The following is an 18,860-nucleotide window of genomic DNA, read 5'->3' as shown; positions in this document are numbered from 1 at the left end:
TAAATTATTAATATTAAATTTCAAGTATTTTTCTTTGCATTCTATTACATTTATCTTTCCAGAAAAAAAATTGTTCATAATTTTATGTATTACGTTTCTCAAACTTCATATAAAAGCCTCCTCGAAACAGAGCACTGTGTTTGCTAGAATTTCTTTCTTTTGTAAATATCACAAGTGAGCTGGGGAGGGTTTGTGAGGAATTGTATGTGTCCCTTGTTAATTCATCTGATTCTAGACCACAAGAAAAAGAATCTCCATTCTAAAGCCAGAATAAGGGACAGATTCTGCATTGGCTTGTGTTTTGCATGGTTACATGTACTGGTGCAAATGAGTGTAAAATGCTGCCAAATCAGAATGGTAGCATTTTGCACTCATTGTACACTGGCCTAAATGACTTATATGGTTTAGGGAAATTGAGAATTAAGCTCTACATATCTCGGTGCTCTTTTTCTCAAGAAGGTTGAAAATATACACCAACAGCAGAGGCTGAAAGGAATAAGCAACTGGGTGAGTCAGTCTCTGCAACTGGGTATTCCTTCTTTTTTACCCACTTGTGATATAAAAATGAGTCAGTTAAATCTGGGGCGTGCCAGCAAATCATCTTATCCTCTTTCAAAATACCAGGGAGGACCACTCTGTCGACAAAAGGGCCCTAGAGCATCTGTACGGCTTTTTTGTCAACAGAAACAATCGGCAAAGGTGTTCTTCCTCAACATGGAGAGGCAGAACACTGTTGGCAGAAGTGCAGAGTCAACAGCCTATCAAAAAATCGCTTTTTTTAGTGTGTGTAGATGCTCAGTAGGTTTTGTCGACAAAACCCTCTTGGGTAGACCTAGCCAGGGTGAAGATAGGATTTATGCTCTTGGGAAAGGAGTCAGCAATAAATTACTGCTCTTTTCTAGTATGTTAAAATGGAGAAGGACACCCAGTTCTGAGAAGCTGGATGAACTTTTACGTGGACAGAATAAGTGGGCTGGATGAACTCTTAAGTGGACAGAATAAGTTCTTTAACTCTGAATGTTAAATTTTAAATTTGTAATGCTAATTGCGTGTCTCGGATTGTCATCTAGTGTTTGGAATTACTTTTTATTTAGGCCATGTATACACTGCAAACCTTACAGGAGTATAGCTGTACCACTGCAGCTGTAAGGTCTCCTGTGTAGCCACTCTGTGCTATTTTAGTGTTTATGAAAGATTTTAGACTGATCACGCTAGCAAATGAAATTGTTTTAATACACAATAGATGCCGTGGTGGCATTGAAAATTTCTTGCACATGTATCTCAACCATTTTTCGGACGCCACTTCTAGGGATGAAGGTAGTTCATATTTCCACAATCAAAGGATTACTATGTCTCAAGGAGCATGGGCTTGAAGTTGGCTTTGTGTTATAAGAGCAAAGGAACCTGGAGTCCCATTTGTGGATTGGTCCCATGGGTTTCCCAGTGCTCATAAAGCTACTGTGGGGGCTCTGGCTTTTCATGGCTGGCAGCCTCTACTTTAGAGGGAAGCAGTATTATTTCAGATCATAACTGGAGAGGAATTAGTAGAGCTTTGCAGGGAATGCTTACTGTCATGCAGTCGTTGATATCAGTCCTCTTTAGTGAGCACAAAACATTACTCAAACAATTAAATTAACTGTTTTTAAAAAAAAAAAAAAAAAAGGAATCTAGGATAAAAGAGAGCACTTTTTTGTGCATGAAAATACACGTGGCTGTTTATACTGGAGAAGGCAAGTTGAAAGTGAATGTAGGGCATGGTGCTGGATTTTGCTCATGTAATTGCATTATGATCTTGCTGTAGTAAATCACTGTAGCTCATTAAGAAAAGCAAGTCTGCATTAGTCATACACCATCACACTTTTTGTTAGTCAGAATGAACCATTGCATTATAATTTACTTGACTGTTAATTAAAAAACGATTAAGCTGTAATGCTGCTTGCCTTCTCACTGGCATGGTCATCAGACGTTGGCACAGGGGAGGCTATCTGCAGCAGGGAGAGGCATTATTAACTGACTTGTTTCTGAATAACAAATCTGTAAGTTTCTCTTGTATCAGGGAGGGAGATGAGTTTTTCTGAACTTCTAGTCTTCCCTCCTCCTTCCTCTATTTACCATTAATTATTGCCACCTGCATGGTGAACAAAAGGATAAACATTTTTCTTTAAGTCTTTCTGATGAATATGTTGTTAAGATGAGAGTGGCACTCTAATATTGATACTGAAGGTGTAGTCACGGAGTGAAACGTGGGCAACAAAAGCACGAAACTGCATCCGTTCTAGTAAAAAAACAAACATTTAAACATGGATCCCATGGTTCTGAGGGCAATGGGTATTACTCTCATCTTGAATAGCCCATGTGCATAACCTGGGCTATAGAATTTTATCCAGGGATTCTTGTATAAAGATCAGAAATCCCTAAATGTGGTTGTGTGGCTAGATTTGCAGTGGATGGGTGTATTTTTTTTACTCAGAGTGCTTCTAACATTCTTTGTTGGAGCTGGCAGGCAGCATTCAATACCTTTAGTTTAAAATAAAAAGCAGTCAAGTAGCACTTTAAAGACTAGCAAAATAGTTTATTAGGTGAGCTTTCGTAAAGGTAAAAGCTGCAGAGCTACTACCTTATACCAATAAGTCCTTCATCAGCTGTTGCGATGAATATCACAGTTATGCAAGATGAATTTTAAATATGAAGATTTAGATCTGTGCTTCCTTTTCTTTATACCAACCATTGTTGTACTACCATGAAAGTATATTCAATGAAATAAAACTGTTTACTAGTAATCTTGTAGTAACCAGTTCTCAGCTTGGGAAACATTCCATGCTATTTGTTCCACTGCTTTTTGGTGAGTCTTCAGTCAGCAGAAAATTAAAAAAACGCTTTCATAGTAAGAAACTCTGACAGAGGTGTAGAAACAGAAGCAGCTCAACAGTGCCTTCAAATTTTTGTCGGTGATGAAATGATGTAGTTGATGTTTGCCAGTGATACATACAAAATTTCACCACTGTGTTGCTTGGAACTTGATTTGAAAGGAACAGTTTAGAAGAGTGCTTGAAAACTTTTTTCCCCTCTACATGTGTAAGGAATGGGAAGACATCCACCCTTGTTCTTGTATCAAAGGAAGGCGGACATTCATTTTAAAGTGAGAGTAGCAAATACAAAGCAACAGGATGGAACTATATCTCAAATGTATATGAAAAGTGGCATTGCTGGAAAAAAGAGTCACCTGTTAGCTGAGCAGGGCTTTTTATGGAGAACCTAAAACATAGGAATCATGGCACAACTGCTAGCAGAGGTGAAAACGGCTGACAGATCTGTTGAAGGAGAAGAGAGGCAAAGCCCTGTTCCTTAGGGGCAATGAGTGAGGGGATGTGTGTGTGTGTGTGTGTGTGTGTGTGTGTGCGCGCGCGCGCGCGCGCGCGCGCGCATGTGCCCTGTAATTTTTTCCATCCATGTGTGGAATAATTTTATGTTCATTGAGGCATGTGCGGATGTATATCAACAGAAACACATGCTGCCAGCTGTGGGCATTTTGCTAATCATCTTGGTGGCACCTGAAACTCTCCTGGGCTGCCATACAAATGCTTAGCTTATGGGGAATGCTGATGTGCATATGTGTTGCTTGCTTACTGGTTTGTTTTCAGTTTGATAGCCTGCTAGGAGGCAATGCGTTGTGAGAGAAGCAACTACGCAGTTCCAGCTGGACCTTAACTAGGGGCTCTTGCAAAGGAAATTTAACCCAATAATAAAAGATTCTTTAGCCATATAAATAAAAAGAAACCTGGGAAGGAGTGTTTAGTGGCCCTATGTATTATGTGATGCCTTACAGATTAACAGATCTTTTGGAGCATAAGCTGTCATGGGCATCTGACGAAGATGATGTTCTTGTTGTTTTTGAAGAGATGGAATAACTTGGCTACCCCTTGGATATATATTATGTGGTAGAGAGTAGGGGTTGGAGAGGACTTAGATTATCTTTAAACATATACTTTTATCTTGGTTTTGGTAAGGGTAATGAGGAGCTTGGGGGCAGTGGCGTGGTGACTAATGGGAACAAGGAAATGGAAGTACAGGTTGGACCTCTCTAATCTGGAACTTTTTCATCTGGCAACATCTGTAATCCAGCATGATTTTAGTCAACTGGCTAACCACTTATTATGGGAGTGGCCACATTTCCCATGGTCCCATAAAGTTTTCCAGACCCCAGTCCTGGCTCTGTGTTCTGTGCTGTTACTTAGTTGTAATTTACACCTAATTGTCTTCTAAGAGCCTAGTAAGCAGTGGAACTGTTGGTAAGGATGCTAGACAATACTGACCTCCCTTGGTTTGGCAAATTCTCTAATTTTCCACTGGTCAGGTCCTGTGGGTGCTGGACTAGAGACGTTCAACCTGTAGAAATGGCAACATGTGAGGTGGAAGCCAAACTCAAACAGCATAATGGCACTAATCTTGGAGAATCTGGATAAACTTCATTCAAAAACACAAAAGGAACTGGCTCATGAAATTTGCAAATTGTAAATAGTAAGGGTTTTTAATTAATCTATAAACCTGGGGGTCATACCATCTGACTGAAGAAATGAAAATGTAGAACATGTTTAAGAAAGGGCAGGAGGATGATACAGGAAACTCCATGCCCTTTAATTTGACCTCTGTTGTATGCAGGGTGTGGGGGGGGCAAGGAGGGGGGAATTGCAAGAGAATCTAAGTGCATTAGCTAATTTTATTTGGCTTAAACTACAGCAAGGTTTTACAAAAGGTAGATCATACTAGACCAGTCTGATATTTCTTTGAGAAGGTACTAGATTTTCTAGAAAGAGGAAAAGCAGTAGATCTAATCCATTTAGTGCTCACTGAAGCATTTGATGTAGTTTCATGTGGGAATTTATTAAAGAAAATGAGGATTAATATGAGAATTGAATGATGGGTAAGAACTGGTTAAAGGGGAGACTACAAAGGATCATACTGAAAACCAAACTTGCTGGCTGAAGGAAGGTTAATAAAAGAGATCCTCAAGGATTGATCTTGTGACCAAACTTATTTAACATTTTCATTAATGACTGATGCAAAAAGTGCATGTGCGCTAATAATATCTATGGATGACACAACAGGAACAGGTGTAGAGAGAAGCTAGTAGGATGATTAGTGAAGTGGAGAATCTGTAGTATAAGAGGAAGCTTAAGGACTGTGACTTGTGTAGCCTAACAACAACAAGGGGAGAGATGATTGTTCTCTCTAAATATGTCAGAGAGAACTTAAACAACTTCCCTCGCACTCCATGGAATATAAGGGCCAGTGTTGGCTCAAGAGCAGATGGATATAAATGGGCCACCCATGAGTTTAGGCTTGAAATTAGGGGACAGTTCCCAAGCATCAGGGGAGTTAAGTTCTTGAACAGCCTTCCAAGGACAGTAGTGGGTATAGGAGGCCAAATAACCTAACTTGTTTTTAACACTGAACTATAGGTTTATGGGAGAGGATGATATGGTGAAATAGCCTCCAGTGGCATGTGTCCCACCTGTGAATGTTATTTAGGAAATATTTCCAGTATCCAGAGAGGAGACACTAGCGGGAAAGGGCTCAGACTTACTAGAGAAAATTCTTTTCTACGTGTGTCAAGGTAATTGACATTCTGAGTCCAGAACATGGGGGCGGGGGGTCCACAGGAGACCTTAAAAATCCTTGCCTGTACAGGCTTCTGCTTAAAAGCTTCCCATGTCACAGATTCCCTGGTCCTGGGAGGTAGCTGTCACCCCCCAGGTGAGAAAACACTCCTCTAAAACCCAGGAAGACACACTTGAGATGTCTCCTTGTGGGGTTAACCCCAAGCACTTAAACCTCCCTTAGGAGAGAGCTTGACAACAAAGAAGAAGAAATTAAGCTTCAATCTAATAACTGATCTTTCAGTTTTAGGCATGTATATACACAAACCTTTCTCCAGGACACAAGAATCAAATCATTGCCTTACAGGAAAAAAAGGTGATTTATTAACAAAAGATATATGTGATAAAGCATAAGTGGTTGCTAGGTGTTACAGAGCAACTAAAAACAAAAGTAGACTTAAATTACAGAGAATTACTTCCCTGGAATTCAGTTTAAAAGTTACAGTATACCAGGGGTACATCAGCCAGCATGAAGAGTCCTGCACTCAAGGCAAAATAAAAAATAATCTGATTGCATCTGACTGAACATTTCCTTTCTGCTTACATGTCTGTAAGACCAGATCTCCTTGAGACCTGGATATTTACTGAATTCCTTAAGCCTGCTCAAACTTTAAACATCTCTGTCTGTCTCCTCTGGTCATACAAAAGAAAGGCTCCTCAGCAGGTAACTGCTTCAATTCAGATACTCCCCTTTCTCTTCCCATTGGCTCACCTGGCTGCTTGCCAGCCGAGAACCCATTCTCTCTAGGTTTAATCCTTTACAGTCATTCATTCATGACAAGGTGTCTGGCTGGTGAGTCTTGCCCACTTGCTTAAGGTCTAACATGTTTGGGGTCTGGAAGGAATTTTCTCTGTTCGGATCGGCAGAGGTGCTGCGGGTCCCACCCCTGGCTCTTCAGCATGGGGGACAGGTTGCTTGCCTGATGTCAGCTAGAGTAAGTGGTGGATTCTTTGTACATAGAAGTATTTAAAGAAAGATTTGAGGACTTCAGTAACTCAGCCAGAGGCTGTATGCCTATTACAAGAGTGACCAGGTGAGACTCTGTGTCCTGTAATGTGTAGATGCTCAGACTGCACTAGTCTATCATGACTATTCAATCATGATGGTCCCCTGTGGCCTTAAATCTATGACTAGATCATAAAGTTTTACTTTTAAACAATAAAGACCTAAATACTTCTGACCAACCTACAGGAAGACCTCTTTGATCCCGTGACACACTGCCACTGTGGTCTGCAGTGGTATTAAGACTAGGTCCCCTCATATTAGTAGTGCTGTTAGTAGGTATTTTTCGTAAAAACGCTCGCCTGCTTCTGTCAAAAATAAGCCATAGTTGCCAGCTTTCAGAGCACTCTGCAAATGTTTGCCATTTGGATAGTCAGATTGAAATGCTAGCCAATTTATTGTGGGCGTTTTGTATGGAGAATGTTTTCGGCAGAATGGGAGAGTGGACTGAAATTGATATTTGATTTGTAATTTTATTCCATTTGAAGGGTTCTTTGAGTCGAAGCACTTTTGAGGTCTCAAAACTGAAATAAAATAGATTTAAAATGTTTTTGCACATAATGTACAGTGCATGTATGGAACTCCAGTGCATCTCTGCCAGTCCAAGTATGTTGCATCAGTATCTCTACATCTCCTTTTGAAGCAGCTCTAACTTTCCAGTCGCCCACAGTGTTTGGATCTTCCACATTCCAATTGATAATATAAGTGTTAGTTGTAATTTTCTTTCATTAGCCAACTTATTGACCCAACCCTGATTGCTCGATTTGTGCTGCGGACCTTCATGCTGATGCTGATGGAGATCCTGAGATCGCAGATAGAAGGACATCTAGTGGACGAGCAAGCTGGATTCAGGAAAGATAGCAGTACCATACAGCAGATATTGGCACTAAGACCGATAGAGGAGAAAGCTCACCAAAAGAACAAGAACATCTACAATTGCTTCGTTGATTTTCTGAAGGCACTTGACAGTATAGATCAGAAGGTGACTTGGGCGGTGTTGGAGTCATATAGAGTGGATAGCAGACTGATATGGTTGTTGAAAGATATCATTGAAAATGTGGGGGCAGTGGTGAGAGCACGTGGAGAGACGGGAATTTGGTTTAGAATGAGTAGAGGTACAAGACAAGGAGATCCGATATCGCTGTGTATCTTAATCACACGCCTAGAGAGAGCAATGGACAAGATAAGGAAGAGGTAAAAGGGATGTCTGTGCACGGGATGAGAATCAATAACTTGAGGTTTGCAGGTGATATAGTTATCAGTGAAAAAGATGAAGAGATGTTAGCGAGAATGGCACAGGTGCTAAGCGAGGAGGGGAAGCAGTGCAGACTGATTATGAACATTGATAAAACAAAAACAATGATATTTGGAGATAAGGAAATAGGAAGGAAAATCAGCGTAGATGGGCTTGAACTAGAGAACATAGAGAAGTTCACATGTCTGGGGAACAACATAACACATGATCTAGACTGTAAGAAGGAAATGGCAACTAGAGTAGTGAAAGCAAGAGCGAGTTTGAAGGCAACGGATAAGATTTGGAAAAGGAAAATGATTAGCTTAGGAACAAAGCTGAGTGTCTTGAAAACATGTGCATAGTAGGGTTTCAACATTCACGAGGGTTCTGTGTTCAGAACTCTTGCAAATGTTGATTTTAGCCATGCTGTGGGCAGGAGGCTCAGAGCCCCGGGAAACCACAGCCATGAGCACTCCCTGCTCTGGAGCCCCAGGGAAGCTGCCAGTGCTCCTGCCCCTGGGACCTGGGGAAGCAACGGCAGCCACTGGAGCTCCCCGCCCGGGGCCCTGGGGAAGTGGTGGCAGCCACCAGCGCTCCCAGCACTGGAGGACCTGGGGCAACCGCCAGCGCTCTTAGCACCGGGGAAGCCACTGCAGCAGCCAGCACTCCCAGCCTGGAGCCTCGAGGAACCTGCAGCAGCTGCTGGCGCTCCGGGCGCCCCGGGGAGGTAAGTTCACTCATGAATTCTCATCATCATCAACAACTGTCAGCAGCTTCATAGAGAGGTGCAAGAAAACCTATAAGCAACATGTATCAGAGACAGCAACGAAGGGATCCTGGACAATGATCCCCCACTTTCACAGGCCTTGGGAGGCAGACCAGTCCTTGCCCACAGACAACCTGCCAACCTGAAGCAAATCCTAACCAGCAACTATACGCCGGACCACAGTCACACTAACTCAGGGACCCATCCATGCAACAAACCTCATTGCCAGCTCTGCCCACATATCTACACCAGCAACACCATTACAGGACCTAACCAGATCAGCCACATCATCGTGGGTTCATTCAGCTGCACATCTACCAATATAATTTATGCCATCATGTGCCAGCAATGCCCCTCTACTATATACATTGGACAAACTGGACAGTCTCTACGTAAAAGAATAAACGCACACAAATCAGATATCATAAATGGCAATATAGAAAAACCCGTAGGAGAGCACTTCAATCTCCCAGGCCACAGAGTAGCAGATTTAAAAGTAGCTATCCTACAGCAAAGAAATTTCAGGACCAGACTCCAAAGAGAAAGTTCTGAGCTACAATTCATCTGCAGATTCAACGCCCTCAGCTCTGGCTTAAACAAAGACTGCGAATGGCTGGCTACATACAGAAGCAGCTTCCCCTCCCTTGGTATTCACACCTCCAGATCAACTGCTGGTAGTAAACCTCACCCTTGCTGACTGAGCTAACCTTGTTATCCCCACCCTTGCTCTGGCTTATTTATACCTGGCCCTGTAGATTTCCAAGACCGGCATCTGATGAAGTGAGTCTGTGCTCACGAAAGCTCATGCTCAAAACTTTTCTGTTAGTCTATAAGGTGCCACAGGACCCTTCATTGCTGTTACAGATCCAAACTAACACGGCTACCCTTCCGATACTATGTATCAGAGAGGTAGCCGTGTTAGTCTGTATCTTCAAAAACAACAAGAAGTCCTGTGGCACCTTATACACCAACAGATATTTTGGAGCATAAGCTTTCGTGGGCAAGATGCATCTGATGAAGTTGGTCTTTGCCCATGAAAGCTTACGCTCCAAAATATCCGTTAGTCTATAAGGTGCCACGGGACTTCTTGTTGTTTTTGTAAGCAACATGTTATGGTTAATCTGCCCATAGAAACTTATCACTGTCATATTCATACATGTCACAATTTAAAATTACTTACAGGTTATATCCCAGTTGCAGTATTTTGTTTATTCATTTACTACATAATTTTCTTCTGTCTCTTCCTCACCATTTGCCATTCTGCTGTTCCAGAAGTTCCCAAGTACCCTGGGTAGTAAGGTATTGCCAAGGGAGAGCTGGTCCCAAGGTACAAATCACCTTTAAGCGTCCCAGCCTTCTCATCTCTCAGGACATATTTTCTTGGCTGTAGTGTTAATCAGGACATCTTTTTACAATATAATACAATAATCACTTATTTATATCAAATATGATTTCACGGATTGGAAGCACTAATAGTCACACCAATTTGTGTGTCTCTATTCCTGAGCCTTCTAGCTCAAGGCAGGGATCACACATCTTCTGGGGATAATTGCCAGATTATCCTACTGTGTTTATGTTCTCCTGTCCTGGCTAACTTTAACCTTGGGGTCTAAAAAGCGTAGCAGATTTTTGAACGCACTCTACCAATATTCAAGGGGGTCGTTCTCAGTGAGACATGGAAGTGCCTCTGATTTTAAAGTGTATAATTTCCTAAGGGCTTTTCAATGATGTGGGAATCTCCATGAAACAGTAGTAAGAGAGGCTTGGTTGTGCTGTCCTATCTATGCCCTAGAAAGCACCACTTCATGCTTGTCAACGTAATATGTTGATAGCTAACAACTTCTGCCTCTGATTGCTGCAATGTTTTTTTAGTTTTGTCAAGGATGTGGCTTGGGATGCAGTCCACGAACCAGGAGCCAATTTTCCTTCTAGTTTTCTGTGGCAGGATTACAAGGATAGAAGCGGGAATCAGCCGAAGCTGTAGAAATTTTATCCTGACATACTGTGGTTTTTTTGTTTTTGTTTTTCTCCTAGTCTTTTAGCCGTGTGCTCCACTTTCTAGCTTTCTTTATAAATTATACAGTATAACTCCAGCTTTGCAGAAAGGGTGTTTTTTCTTTCTTTCTTTTTTTTTTTTTTGGCCTGCCGTTCTGCATCTTAATGAGCACCCTGGGGATGTGGAGGTGCGTGTGGCTTTGCTTCAGACAGACAAGGGAATGCTGAACACTTCTGACATAGAGAGCCATGTTGCCTCTTTTGTTTCCTTTCCCTAGTCTACATGGTGTTGCAGAGAAGAGAATGGCAGGATGGATGAGCTGCAAAATGCAATTTGTAAGCAGTATTTTTGTCTGGCAGAAGCACTTAGTGGCTTGTTTAGTGTTGGTCGTAGATATGATTAACGTTAAGATTTTACCACATTTGGATTTCATACATTTGCACTGCCCCTTGTGGATATGGAAGCAAGCGTGAATGTGCTGCTTGATCAGTTTTACTCTGTTGCTGTCAAATCCGCAGCCTTAGGCCAGACCAAGAAGGGCAAACAAGTGGTGTGTTCCAAACTGAAAACACAAAATATCCTAAGTAGTCACAGAGTTGACCGGGTTGATCTGAGTAATGAAGACGCACCCTTACATGTCATCTTAAAGATTGTACCTGCAGAAGTACATCACCAGCATGGGGCATTATTTCAGCTGTGAAAGAAGGAAGAGTAATCCCCAATGAACTGTCAGCATCTGTTTTTTCTTGACGATATCCCATCCAACTGTGGGATAGGCATGAGCAAATGGGAGTGTTTAGATCACTGCCTGAGGTACATTTGATTCCACTGCATGATCTGACTGGATTGAAAATAATTTTTGGCTATAAAACAAAGCAGCAGAAATGTAGTGCTTTAAAGACTAACAAAATGGTTTATTTGGTGATGAGCTTTCATGGGTCAGACCCACTTCATCAGATCAATTTCATTTCCAGTGTAGACTCACATAAGTACAGAGGACCAAAAAAAAATTGCAATAAAAACTCACAAATCAAATCGGATTGAAGAAAGGGGGAAGGAGGGTGGGGGAGATGTTAATTGTCCTGCCCGAGATAATTATGAGCATCAAAAGAAGGGAAGCAGTCCTTGTAATGTGTGAGGTAATTGATGTCTCTGTTCATACCACGTGTTAATGTGTCGAATTTGAGTATGAACTCTAACTCACAAATCTCTTGCTGTAACCTGTTGTTAAATTCTTTTTGTTCCAGGACACACATTCTCAGGTCTTTAACAGAATGGCCCATTCCAATGAAGTGTTCACTCACCGGCTTATATGTATTGAGTTTTGATGTCTGCTCTGTGTCCATTCATTCTTTGATGAGGGTTTTGCCCAGTCTGTCCAATGTACATAGTGTGAGGGCATTGCTGGCACATAATAGCATATATAACATTGCTGGAAGTGCACGAGAATGTGCCTTTGATCTTGTAACTAACGTGGTTAGGTCCAGTGATGGTATCCCCCAGAATAAATAAGTGGACAAAGTTGGCAGCGGGGTGTGTTGCAAGGTAGTTCTAGGTTTAGTGTTACTGTGGTGTAGCCTGTGATTGCTGGTGAGAATCTTTCTCAGGTTAAGAGGCTGCTTATAGGAAAGGACAGGCCTAGGCTCTAGGTGACAGGCTAGGGTCAGAGGTGTTAAGCCTGGGGATGGGGGGAAGGTTTGCAGGATGGGGGTGTAAAACCTGGGCATTTGGAGGCTGAAGCAGATAAAGCCTGGATGGAGATGGGGGTAACAAATTTCTTACTGGTACAAATAATTGTGCTTGCACTGTTCTTAAAATAGCGGTGCTAAAAAGCGCAGTTGGATGTTATTTATTAAGGACTGACTTGTATTCATGTGCATTGCGGTTCTTGTAAGATTGATTTTTTGTAACTGAATTTGAAAAAAATGACTCTTCTCACTGTTTTGGTTGTAGACCTCCTGAGGTGTACTGTATGTCAGAACAACACATGAAAAATCTGCAGATATATTTTCACTGTTACAAATACTTCCCACAATATGTATTCTAGAGTTCTGGTGACTTTCCTCACAGCTCACCTTTCAAAAGCTGGAGATAAACTCCTAAAATGCAGTAAAGAATGCTGCTCTTCTATCGGTAATACAGGAAACTCTTTCATATCCAGCAACACCCGGGACTTGGAGGTTGCTGGCTATTCATATATTGTGGATAATAGAGGGGTATACCTAGCAATGCATAACACTAAAGAAAAACAAGATTAGATATTAAGAAACAAACAAAAATGTATCCAGAGTACTTTATTTACCAACAACAGTAGTATTGTATGCTGTAAACTTATACTATATTTGCTGTATATATTTGTATTTACTTTCATTATACTGAACTTATAGAAAATGTAACTAAAATAGATTTATGGTTGAAATGCCAGAGTTCCAGATGTAAGGATACTACTACTACTCCTCAACCTTTGTACTCCTCATGGAGCATAGGTCATCTACAAATCTTCTCCACTTCACTCTATCTTGGGACAAAACTTCTAAGTGGCTCCAGAAGTACCCCAGTTGTTGTCCTTCAATTTCAGTAGACCTTCTCCTCATTGTTCGAGGTCTTCCTCTTTTGCATTTTCCTTGTGGGTTCCGTGTGTGAGCTTAATGGACTATGCTGGATGATGGTTTTCTGAGAGTGTGGCCTAAGCCATCCTCACTTTCTTCTTTTGATTTCAATGTGAATTGGTTCTTGTCCTGCTCTGTTCCCGGAATCATAGATCCATAGGATGATTGAATGCTGGATATGAAAGAGTTTACTGTCCCCATTTCTGCTCTTGGAAGGTTTTAATAGTAAATACATGTTTTTCATTTCTATGGTTCATCTTTTTAAGAAGGTACAGTGACACCTTCAGTACACCCTTCTTTAAAGAGAGCCCTGTAAGTGTGCATTAGATTGCTGGTGCATGTTAAAAGTCTTTGAGAAGAAAATCCAAAATAAAAAAACCACCTGCAAGCCCCGCCCCTGCTGGTTCTCTTTCTCTCTCTGCTCCAGTGGTCACATAAAGCATGGTGTACTATATTCTGTTATTGATTGGAATCTTGAATAGTGTGTTTGCATTACTTTTTAATAAAGCATTTCAGTTAGACATTGACTAATCCAAGATGCTTGGCAGAAATTTTTCGGTATCTGATCTGCATCGTGTACAGCTGTATGGGTCCTGGAAATGAAGAAATCTTTGCAATGCAAGACCTAAGTACAACTTTATTAAATCTCTTCTGAAAACCAGTGTTAGCTTGTTGGATATTTGTGAGAATTCAGTGAGATTGCAGATTAACAAAGTAACAATGAATACAGTCCCACTGGAACAAAAAAGGGAACTTTCATAGCTTTTTCACCTCCAGTTTTTCTTCCCACTCTTAATAAAATGTTTAAAGTGTTCCTTTTTAAGGATGGATTAATAAAGCTGAACTTGAACTGTTTGTGGGAGTTGTTGGGTAGCACTTTAGAATTACAGCATCAGTAATAAGTGGTAAATTTTAGCACTAAGTATCATCTTCTCTCTTTTTCCTAGATGAAGACTGTTAGTGTTGCCTTAGTTTTGTGCCTCAATGTAGGTGTTGACCCTCCTGATGTGGTGAAGACAACTCCCTGTGCACGTCTGGAATGCTGGATAGGTAAGCTTATTGAATGTCTTTGAGACCAGTTTGTAAATGCTGCTTTGTCTCATTAGGCCTTGTCTACACTACCAGTTTTGTCAACAAAATGAAAATCTCCAGGTGGTGTTCATACTTGCTCCCTCTTTCAACAGATAATGCCCACAGTGGAGACACCATTACCAACAATGTGAGCAATGAGCTGTGAGTCTGTATCCAGAGTGTAGCGTGTTGGAAATGTGGAGCTGATGGCTCTGCATATTGGAATTGCCTCTGAGTTCTCCCACAACTTTCTCTGGTGCCAGGAGCAGCAATACGAGTAGCTCTATGAATTCTCTGTGCTGAGAAATGTCAAACGAGCACAGTTATCCACTTCCTTCTGCAACAGCAGGCAGCCTGCCTCTGTGATCCTAGTGCAGGGCAAGACAGGAGCTTCCCCATGATTTCCTCTTTGTTGCTCAAACAAAGCAGCACACTCAGGGTATGTCTACACTTGGACTTGATTGACAAAACTTTTGTCATTCATGGCTGCTTAAATCCCTTTACCCCATGAATGACAAAATTTTACAATGGCAAATGCATGTGTGAATGTGGTTTTGTCATCAGGAGCGCTTTCCTACCATCAAAGTAAAACCCCCTCATAGGAGATAGAAGTATTTTTGTCAGCAAAAGTGCTGGCAAATAGTGTTCACATGCTGCTCAGTGCCAACTTATCCTCAGATGTCAGATACTCCTTGGAGCTTTAAAAGAGGAATGGATCATGCCTTTGGGGCAGCAGAAATCAAAACGCTCAGTGGAGTGATCAGGGCAGGCACTGTGGGATACTGGTGAAAGCCAGTTCTGTCGACAAAACAGAGGAGTGTCTGTACGGGCTGTTTGTTGATAACAAAGAGAGGAGAAAAGAAATGGTCTCTTATGGCTGGAAGTTTTTTGTTGCTGAAACTGGGCATTTTTCTGACAACAGTTGCATTGCAGTGTGTATGCGCTGGCTGCGGAAAAGAAAAAGCCGGGGGTAGGGGGTGCAACAAAACTAGTTAGACAGAGCCTTGCTCAGGTTCATGAGTTCATTACAACCCCACCACAATGTATTTCCTGGGGTAAAGGTAGATGAGAAAACGATATCTGATTTGAACACGTCTGCGTAAATAAGGCCTTATCTACACTTATGCAATTATGTTAATGAAAACTCCTTTATGACAATCTAGCTGTGGAAGAGCTTTTGGTTAAGTTTGGCTCCTGCTGACGTGATTATATTTCTGTGCTGGTTTAGTAACACCACTTCCCGAAGTGGCATAGAATTATGGTTGATATAATTATGTTGACACAGTGTCGGTGTACACAGTGCTTTGCTTATGTTGATTGTAGGATGACACAAAGAGGCCAGTAACAATGCCCCATGCTGTCTATCCCTTTGATGCAAGAGCTTCTGAGGATGTGCAGTGCCAACTCAAGGAGCCAAGTGTGCATGCATGCACAGTAAATTTTAATGACTGTGTTAGCCGTATGCTGACGTAGGTTAAGTTGGTATAATTTCATAGTGTTTAGATAGCCTTAGGTAGTTATTTCCCCAGTGGTAAGTGTTGTGGTATGCACTACTTCCTGCTTTATTCCAAAATGCAACATGTAAAAGAAAAAAGATGATTATTTGTTTGTTTGTTTTTAAGGTTTACACAGCCTAAGGAAAGTGCTAGACAGTTGCATTTTTAAAAATACCTTGTCCTACAGAAGTCTTTAGCTATTCCGGATTGGAGGGGTGAATTTAAAAGTCAGGGATCCGTCTCAAAACCTACCATGCTAGCAGCTCGTACTATTAAAAATGTTTGTTTGTTACTCTGGTAGTGGATGCTTTTCTCTGTCCCTTTTAATTGAAAATGGCGACATCCCCCCTTGTTTTAGAGACAAATATTAGATTGCTGTCAGATTGATCCGGTCCTGATAGTGTTGGCTGGTGAAGCATTTCTCGTGTGCAAGCTGTCTAAGAGCTGTGTATTTTTAACTGGAAGTCAGACGTTGAAAATATCTAGCCTCATCTGTAAATGAAATTTAAAGCTGTGCCATCCAGAACTTGGAGTCATACAGCTGACTACAGAAGCAAATTATGCATTGTACAATGTTCCTGATTTTTGTGAATTGGCTTTCTCTTATTCTCACCATCTTTGAAAATTTTATTAATCTTTTCTTATCAAAGATGTAAAAAATTCTGAAGATAATAAAGTAGCTAAAAAAGCACTGAACATGCACCTACAAATGTATTCAAATGCATCAAATGTATTTGGTGGAAAGAGTAGTTGGTAGCATTAATTTGGGTGAAATGTGAAATTCAACAAAAACTAAATGAGGTTAAGGAAATAGGACAAAATGAAGAACAACTGGACTCATAAATATGATAATCAGTGATTGACATTGGCGAGAAAAATTTAGTATTGTTCTTCTAATTTAAAATTGAACAAATAGTATCTTTTACATTTTTACACACATTTAAAATATCACATAAAACCTGCACTGAAAGGTAGTTTTGAGATACCAAAAGTGTACATTATGGAGCAACTCCTGGACATGAAAGAATCCTTTATAATATTTTAGCCAAGTGCAGGTGGAGGGAAGAGAGACATCCTTGGTAATGCTGTTATAGGGTCATTTAACAGCAGCTACAAATTGAATTTGAGCTGTAGCGAACTCTTGTAATAGTAACAGAGAGGTAGCCATGTTAGTCTATACTCCCGCAAAACAAAACAGCAGAAGTGTGGCACTTTAAAGACTAACAAAATGATTTCTTGTAATAGGTGACACGCATACCGAGTCAGATGTATTTACTGTGCCTCCTGGATACTTCCCTGAAACCATTGGAATTACTTTGGTCTGCACCAGCTAGTGTTCATTCAGAACATCTTAATGTCAACCACACATAAAAGAAGTCTTCGAGAGATGGGTGTTATCATGTTGAAGGTACAGTAGGGTCTCAACATTTGCAAGGCTTCCATGTTGAGAACCCTCACAAACGTTGAATTTTGTGAATATGGCAGGCAGCGGCTGACAGCGCTCCTTGCCCGGAGTCCCAGGGAAAGCAGCGGCTCATGAATAATTGAATCCACAAACCTTAGTTTCATGAATATTGAGACCCTACTGTACCTTATTCCATGTTTCTTCACTAGCCCATCCACATGGTCATTGTACACATTGTGCATGAAGGGATAGAAGCCAGAATCCTGGGTGGGTGACCTCAGGAAAGAACAAATGCCCCAAACCACCCTGTGGAAATTCTGCTCAATGACAAAATGAGGACCACGCACTTGTGATGTGGTCTGCTAGCAAGTCAACACCAGCTGATGATTAATATATGGACATAAACATCTTGTAGAACTGGAAGGGATCTGGGGAGGTCATGGAGTCCAGTCCCCTGCCGCCTTGGCAGGACTAAGTGCCATTCCCGCCCCCCCGCCTCTTTTTTTTTCTAAATCTATTTGCCCCAGATCCCTAAATGTCCCCCACACGGATTGAGCTCACAACCCTGGATTGATGGTGTCCACATTGTGTTTGCCTCTTGTAGTCTATAATGCTGCTGAAACATTAAAATTAATACTATTTTAAAGCTAAAAGGCTTATTGACAAAAGGAGACATTTTAAGGGCTGAATTATAACTAAGGCCCACAACTTTGAATGTGCTCGCAAATTGTTTTGTAAGATTCTGTGGACTATCTCTTGCTCCTGTGACTGTCCTATGCATGCACTTTTGTTGCTCAGCTAGTAAATTTAAAAAATAGGGAGCCTAAAGAATGCTTAGGTAATTTTTCTTGCAGTCTGTTCCCCTTTCCTTTTCCCTTTAATCTGTCCCTTGTGTCTCTCTGGAACTAGAGTTGACAGAAACATGTATGTATGAATTATAGCAGGGTGAGGGATTGATATATATATATATCTGGTAATTTACTCTCAAAGAGCAGAGAAACACAGCTGCACTTGTTCCCTATTTGTCTTCCTGAAAACTAAGGTTAACCATTAGGTTTCTACTATAGGTAATAGACACTGTTTCCATAATGCTTCCTCTCCGTTTTTTAGAGGAATGATACCTGTCCTCTCTTTTTGTTTCATTTTGTTTTATGGTCAGGCATTAAATGCCACAATAGTAATGAAGTAAATGCCATTCTACAAGATGCATGTCCGATCGCGTTCTCAGAAGAATCTGTGTTTAAAAGTGGTATAAATGAACTGAATGCTGAATGGGGGAAATATAATTCTACAGAAATCTTTTTTTCACGTATCCCACCTAATGGAAGTTGTGCATCAAAGCAAGTCAGGAATGCATAGAGAGGTTTGTCAGGGCCTTTGTTTGGAAATGCATTAACTGTAAAGCTGTGCTTGATACACATAAGGAAATGCCCATTTCCATCCATTTATTTAAAATGTCAAAGCATGGGTCTGTAAAAGTTGCAAGAAAATGAAATTGTTTCTGTTTGAGCTTTTTATCCCTCCTCCTTGCCAAAAGTGCAACAACCCTTAGGATTGCCATGCAAACTGTGCAATTATCATTACTACTGCCTCTGTCAGTTTTACCTGTTGGTCAGCTACAGG

The 18,860-nt window shown here is 41.1% G+C and overlaps 1 protein-coding gene across 5 annotated transcripts in view; it reads left to right on the top strand.

Annotated features, from left to right (window-relative positions):
• Nucleotides 1-18,860, top strand: part of RPTOR (regulatory associated protein of MTOR complex 1) — a 256,227-nt gene that overhangs the window by 10,107 nt on the left and 227,260 nt on the right. For all 5 annotated transcript variants that reach the window (XR_012648254.1, XM_075014603.1, XM_075014602.1 and 2 more), the window contains exon 2: nt 14,213-14,315. Coding sequence is in view for 4 of the 5 variants with exons in the window: in XM_075014603.1 (XP_074870704.1) it covers nt 14,213-14,315 (103 nt within the window). In the remaining variant the exon portion in view is untranslated. The remainder of the gene's footprint in view (nt 1-14,212; nt 14,316-18,860) is intronic.

The sequence above is a fragment of the Carettochelys insculpta genome, chromosome 20 (genome assembly GCF_033958435.1).
Source record: "Carettochelys insculpta isolate YL-2023 chromosome 20, ASM3395843v1, whole genome shotgun sequence".
Taxonomy (NCBI): Eukaryota; Metazoa; Chordata; order Testudines; family Carettochelyidae; genus Carettochelys; species Carettochelys insculpta.
The sequence above is the reverse complement of the archived record's forward strand: the minus strand, read 5'-3'. Positions and strand labels throughout refer to the sequence as shown.